This window comes from Chrysochloris asiatica, unplaced genomic scaffold (assembly GCF_000296735.1).
Source record: "Chrysochloris asiatica unplaced genomic scaffold, ChrAsi1.0 scaffold00242, whole genome shotgun sequence".
In the NCBI taxonomy this organism is placed as follows: domain Eukaryota; kingdom Metazoa; phylum Chordata; class Mammalia; order Afrosoricida; family Chrysochloridae; genus Chrysochloris; species Chrysochloris asiatica.
In genome coordinates this window covers 3,176,927-3,183,524 of record NW_006408760.1, presented here as the reverse complement: position 1 = coordinate 3,183,524, position 6,598 = coordinate 3,176,927, and the positions used below count along the sequence as shown (strand labels likewise).

Here is a 6,598-nt window from a genome sequence, read left to right as displayed (position 1 = left end):
AATCTCCATGAGTATAGGTCAAGTTCATGAAATTGTAGCAATTTATCCTTGTTTCCTTTATCAAAAATTTTGTTGTTGTTGTTGTTTTATCTTCCTCTAGTCGAGTTCTGATTATCAAGCCATCAGGGCTAAGTCAAACGGGTACTATCTGCAAATTTGGGTGTTCTTGTGCATCTCCCCTCATTTCATATCAGCTGGATGCTTTACTGTCAGCTCTAGCCCTCTGTGGTTATGTCCTTGTCCATGGGCTCAGGTGTCCTCAGGTCTCACCACACTTCATACTCCATCTTTTGAGATTTCCTCTTCTCATGAGACCTCAATGGGCAGGGTTTTCTGAAGCAGGTACCTCCTGCAAAAGGTTAGGTGAAGGGTGAGATGGGAGCATTATAAGGAGGTGGATCCCTACTTAAACATTCTACTTTCACAGGGCAGCAATGGCACCTTCTTACTCTCCCTGGAAGGCCCTAACGCTGCAGCCTTCAGTGTCTCACCCGAGCGGGCTGCAGGCTCAGTGGAAGTGCAGGTGCTCGTGAGGGTGTCAACGCTGGTGGACTACGAGACTCAGACAGTGATGGTGGTGCAGGTGAGAATCCTGGGACTGGAACTCTGGGGAGGGGAGACCAGTGGCAGCCTGGTCTAAGTGTGCTGCCTCTTTCCTGCCCACAGGTGGTTGCCACTGACTCAGTCAGCAAGAACTCTTCCATTGCTACGGTGACCATCCATGTCATGGACATAAACGACCACCGGCCCACATTCCCACAGAGCCTGTATGTCTTCACTGTGCCAGAGCACTGTAATGATAGCTATGTCATCACCGACAGTATTCACGTGAGTGCTGTGGGTCACAGACAGGCTGTGCTAGGGACTGTGACCCTGCCTGAGTCTCTGTGTCATCTAAGGTCATTCAGAAGCAAGCATGCTTTTATGAGTGTGTGCGCAGGTGTGTGTGTGTGTGTGTGTGTGTGTGTGTGTGTGTGTGTGTGTGTCTATGTGTGAGCCTGTCTCAGGGGCATTTCTTTCCTTGTGCCAGAAAGCAGGGTAGCTCCACCCCCAATAATTGGGAGATTGGCAACAAATGTCATTGTCTTCAAACAATGCCCCCCATTTGTCTGCCTCACAGGCCACTGACCCCGACACGGGTGAGGGTGGCCGCATCACCTACAGCCTGCTCCAAGGAAATGGGTAAGGCCTCGGGGCTCAGGAGGCAGCGGGTGGGCAGGACTTGGGACCTTCTGCCTCAACACAGGGCTGGGGTTGCAGAATATTTAGTTCCATGTTAATTTCAGATAAACCCCAAATGATGTTTTAGTGTAAGTTGCAAACACTGCATGGGATGGGCATACTAAAATATTTTTTATGCTTTATCTGAACTTCAAATGGATCAGGATAACCTGAATGTTTTATTTGTGAAACTGGACAACCCTGTGCAGGGCGGACCTCTTTGCGGTGGACCCAAACACCGGGACATTGACGGTGAGAAACGGCACTCTGCTGGACCGTGAGAAACAAGCTGTGTACTACCTCACGCTGCAGGCCACAGATGGTGGGAACCTGTCCGACTCCACCATGTTACAGATTATCCTGCAGGACATCAATGACAACAAACCTGTGGTTAGCGGCTCCTACAACATCTTTGTCCAGGAGGACAGGGACAATGTCTCTGTGACCATCCAGGTGCGAGTGGACCCCGGCAGGGTGGCCAGGGAACAGCCCTCTCTGTTGTCATGCTGGCCCTGGGACAAACTGGGATCTATTACGTGACCCTGAGAAAGTCACTCAGTCTCTCTGGGTCTCTGTTTTCTTTTAGGGGGATGGGGAGCATCTTAGGACTTATTCACAGAGGCACTGGGGAAGGATGAAATAATAGGCATAAAGCATTCAACACAAGGTAGGGCACAGAGTATGTCTTTGAGGTGGTTTAGAATTTTTTTTAAAGTTAAAATACAAAGGAGTCCTGGCAGCGTACTGCTTGCAAGCTGGGTTGTTAACCACAAGGTCAGTAGTTCGAATCTACCAGCCATTCCACAGGAGAAAGATGAGGCTTTCTGCTCCTGTAAAGATTTATAGTCTTGGAAACCCTAGCCAGGGTTGCTATGAGTTGGAACTGATTTGATGGCTAGCCACCACCATCACCACCATGGGAAGCAATAAGGAAAGAGGGAAAATAAGAATGGCCTTCTGAAAGGGCATACAGGTTGAATTAGAACCCAGGATCACCCAACTGAGACAGGTGAACAGCGAAGTCAGCTCTTAGCTTCCTAACAGCCAAAGCAAAAGGGGAAATGAGATCAGTGGTCAGCTTCATAGTGTCTAAGAGATAAAAAAAAAAAACAAACAAAAAAACCACCCAGAAACTTCTTTCCTGGATCATAAGAACAAGAGCAGTTTCTGCCCTGGATCATCTGAAAGGGCTATTTGTGGAAAATGGGAAAGCAGACCTTCAGAATGACAGGCATGTGGCCACACAACTCTCTCCCCCTTCTAGATCTGTGTAATTGACAGCACATTTCTGTTCCTGACCTCACTCAGGTCTCTAGACTGAATTGTGAGGCAGATACTCTAATTGTTCGCATTAACAGAGCAGAACACTGAAACTCAGAGAAGTTAAGCAAATTCTCTGGAATTGCAGCCTTTCTTGCCCTGAAACCTGGGCCTTTCTCAGTATTTCTCACTCTGGTCTGTGAGCTCCATGTGGCTGGGAGGGTTTCAGATCTGCATGTTGGTACCCAGGGCAGCAAAGGGTATACCCTAAGAAGTGCTTGGCAAATTAACTGGCCTGAAGCAGAGCATTGCGGGCTGAACAGTCAGGCTTTTAGAAAACCTAGCTTTGACCTCCCACAAAGGAGGCATTTAATGAACAAGATCCCATAGAACTAAAAAGAAAGAACTGCAAAGGCAAGGGATGTGGAGAGGAAGCAGTCCCCTCTGGACCCAGGTCACGTTTCTACCCTTTGCAATGTGGCAGCGAAGAGGGGCCTGCAGTTGATATAGAGTTACCTCAACTCTGCCTCTGAAGCTACATTTGCTGACCAGCTACTGTACCCCAGGCCCTTTGCTGAGCCTTGTTTCGCTGAGATGAATCCACTGTAGTTCTTGCTACCAGGTGGCTTGCAGTTAGGAGAAGACACCAGACAGGTCGCTCACATTGTTGTTACCTGTGTCTGTCAGAGCTAGCACGGGGGCTGGGAAGGCGGAGAAGGTATTCTGGATTTAAGAGCAGCACGTGCCAAGTCCCGGTGGCATGGAAGAACCAGTTGTGCCCTCAGTGCTGGATTACCCCATAGTAAAACCAAGCACATGTTCAGGGCCCTGGCAGGGCAGGAACACACACACATGCACACACACACTGGGTGAAGCATCAAGTATTTTTAAAATAAACACCAACATAGTTATCATGGGAAAAATCAGAGTTTTGTTGGACTTCACACTTACTTTATGGTATTAAAAAAGGAGTATTTTAGTTTATAATACCCAACCCTGACTCCTCCCTCCCCACTAGAATATCAGCACCATAGGAGGCTGTTTTGATCACAGCTCTATTCTCAGTGCCTAGAACAGGGTCTGGTATCTAGTAGGTACACAGTAAACACTCGAGCTTTTTGGTGCTTAAGACCTTAAAGGCTCTTACAAACGCTTTTTTTTTTTTAATGTTTTATTGTGAATTATGTGATAGTTTACATGGGAGAACATTAGTTTTACATTCTTTCTATCGTATATATCATCTCATTGCCATGGTTACAATCCCCTCCATGCAATCCTTCCCGTACTCTTGCAAACTCTTGATCTGACCCTCTTAGATGGGAGGCTGTGTCTGAGACACTGGCCAGCACGCTACTGATTCCAAGCCCAAGTAGGTGGGCTGGTTCAGAGGAAGGGGAAGGGGGAGGGGGTGAGGCTTGAGGTCACCTGAAGCTGATGCCCGCCCCGACCCTGTACAGGCCTTCGATGAGGACGAGCCTGGCACCAACAACAGTCTCCTGCACTTCAGCCTGCTGCCCGGTCCCTACAGCAGCAACTTCTCAGTGGACACCGATACAGGGCTCCTCACAAACCGGGGACCCCTGGACCGAGAGGCCATCGACCCTGCACTAGGGGGCCGCATTGTGCTGAGCGTGTGTGTGGCTGACAGTGGCGTGCCTGTTTACAGTACAGTGGTCAATGTTACAATCAATGTAGAGGTAAGACCAGGCTCAGCTGGGGCGGGGTGTTGAGATGACCCCACAGCCTGCTGGCCAATCCCCTCTGGACCCAGGTCACATTTCTACCCTTTGCAATGTGACAGCTAAGAGGGTCCTGCAGTTGATAACAGTATAAAGAAGAAATAATTTAAATAATCGAAAGTACCTATTAACGTGCCTGGCACATAGGAGGCACTCACACTCTCGTGCTCATTCATGAGGCTCTACCCAGAACCCTCCTGGTTTCTGCCACCATTCAAGGCCAAAAAGAAGGGGAGAAAAATCAGTATCTATATTGTCTACAAGTGGCACAGTAGGTTAAGCATTGGGATATTAACTACAAGATCAACAGGTCAAACCCACCAGCCACTCCTCAGGAGAAAAATGAGGTAGCCTGCTCCCATAAAGATTTATAGTCTTGTAAAACCTATGGTCCAATTCTAATCTGTCCTATAGGATTACTATGAGTCCGAATACACAACAGTGAATTTGGTTTTTGGTATATGCTCTATTACACACCTGTTGCTACAAGGTAAGAAGGATTGTCACTATTCCATTGATCAGTAAACTGACGTAAGAGATATTCAGTAGTTTGCCTGCGGTCGTGGAGTGGAGTGCTAAGGCTGCTACCAGCTCACAAGTCTCCTTCCTCTGGAAAAGCGTAACAACTATGTACCTCTATAACGTCCATGTGAGTGACATCTCCCAGGGTTGTGCAATGCCCAGCTTGTGCCACTGCACAGAACAGCCTTGTGCCCTGATGGGTTGGGATGTGCCACTTTCCTACAAATATCAAAGAAAGGAACCTTGGAGAAAACAGAAACAGACAAAATTACAAGTGGCTGTTGTCCTTGAGGGGCAAGGTACAAAGAAGGGAGGAAGCTGAGTTGAATGTATTTAGTGAGCCAGGTCTTTTCACCTCAGGAGTCAGCCCTCACAACAGCCCTGTGAGTGGTATCTGCCATCCCCCTTTTGCAGATGAGGACAGTGAGACCCCAAGAGGTCAAAGTCACATTCAAGATAGAGGTGGGGCTGGCTTGGACACAGAGCTGTGTTCTTAACCGCGCCCCTAACTTAGGGAACCTTGAGGATACAGCTGGTCATCTATGTGGAGCCAATAACTGCATTTTAAGAAAACACAGCTACATCTAGTTAAGGCAGAGAAAACTGTTTCCAAAGATGTTCATTCTAATGTTATGTCAGAAAAAAGCAAAAGTGTGCATCTGGGATGTCACCTGCTTGGGAGCCTCCTGGGGCCTGTGAGCAGATCTGGGGAGGGGCTGGAGCATCTAAGGGCACCCACCCAAGGGTATGACCCTGTTAAGGGAGGACATGGGAAACAAAGTCCTCTGTGTGCTCTGATAAGAGCTGCAAATGCATCATTTGTATGTGGAGGACCAGGGTAGAGAGAGAAGGCAGGAGCTGAAAATAGCTGACATCTAAGCGTCCAAACCTTCATAGGTTTCCCGAACCCAGTTCTTCCCTGAACACAGAGTCAGTGTCTGGGGACAACTGAGAGCAGGAGGGGAAGGAGGGAAGTGGAACAAAGGAAAAAGCTAGGGCCACAGGGCCTTTGTGGAAACATCGTGGTGGTGGTGGTGGTGCTAATGTGAGAAATCTGAGAAATGGAGAGTTAAGTAGGGTAAGTTAAATCAGGACATAGAAGACACAGATGGGGACTCAGAACCATCCTTCCAGCTACTACCAGTAACCATCAACTCCCACTCATGGTGACCCAATGTGTGTCCAAGTACAACTGTCCTCCACAGGATTTTCAGTGGCTGATTTTTCACAAGTACATCAGCAGGCCTTTTTTCCAAGGCATCTTTGGATAGACTTGCACCTCCAACCTTTTAATTTGCAGCTGACATGTTAAGTATTTGTACCACCCAGGGACTCCTCTCTCAGGAAAGCAGGATCTAAAACTGGTCCAAGCTGAGGCCAGGGGAATAGGAAGGAGGCAGGATTCCTTGGTGGTGTAGAACTAACTGCAGAGGTCCCTCCACATACTGCTGAGCCCAGGTGGGTGGCCTGGGCAAGTTCTGACTTCTCTCTCTCTCTCTACCTTTTTTTTTTTTTTTTTAATGTTTTATTGTGAATTATGTAATAGTTTACATGGGAGAACATTAGCTTTACAGTCATCCTATCGTATATCATTTTGTTGCCATGGTTACAATCCCCTCCATGCATCATGAACCAACTAAAGGGTATACCCTGCAAGCCTGCCCCCTGGTTGTCAGCACACAGCCCCTCTCCCTCTCTGTGTCTAAAGTTCCTATCTGCTCTATCTCTCCATGTCATCGTCTCTGCCTTCATCTCTAGCGTCACTGCTTCTCTGGGTAGGGTCTCACACTCCGCTCTTCTCCCTTGGTGGTCCCAGGGATCTCCACTCCTAAGCTGCAAAGTCAATTACTCCCCTC

At 48.1% G+C, this 6,598-nt stretch overlaps 1 protein-coding gene across 1 annotated transcript in view; it reads left to right on the top strand.

The window, feature by feature from the left end:
- The window catches only part of CDHR2 (cadherin-related family member 2), a 71,788-nt gene that overhangs the window by 38,142 nt on the left and 27,048 nt on the right, over positions 1 to 6,598 (top strand). Inside the window, exons 12-16 of the mRNA XM_006873495.1 lie at positions 428 to 583; positions 667 to 828; positions 1,121 to 1,182; positions 1,431 to 1,674; positions 3,939 to 4,178. Coding sequence (XP_006873557.1) covers positions 428 to 583; positions 667 to 828; positions 1,121 to 1,182; positions 1,431 to 1,674; positions 3,939 to 4,178 — 864 coding nt within the window. The remainder of the gene's footprint in view (positions 1 to 427; positions 584 to 666; positions 829 to 1,120; positions 1,183 to 1,430; positions 1,675 to 3,938; positions 4,179 to 6,598) is intronic.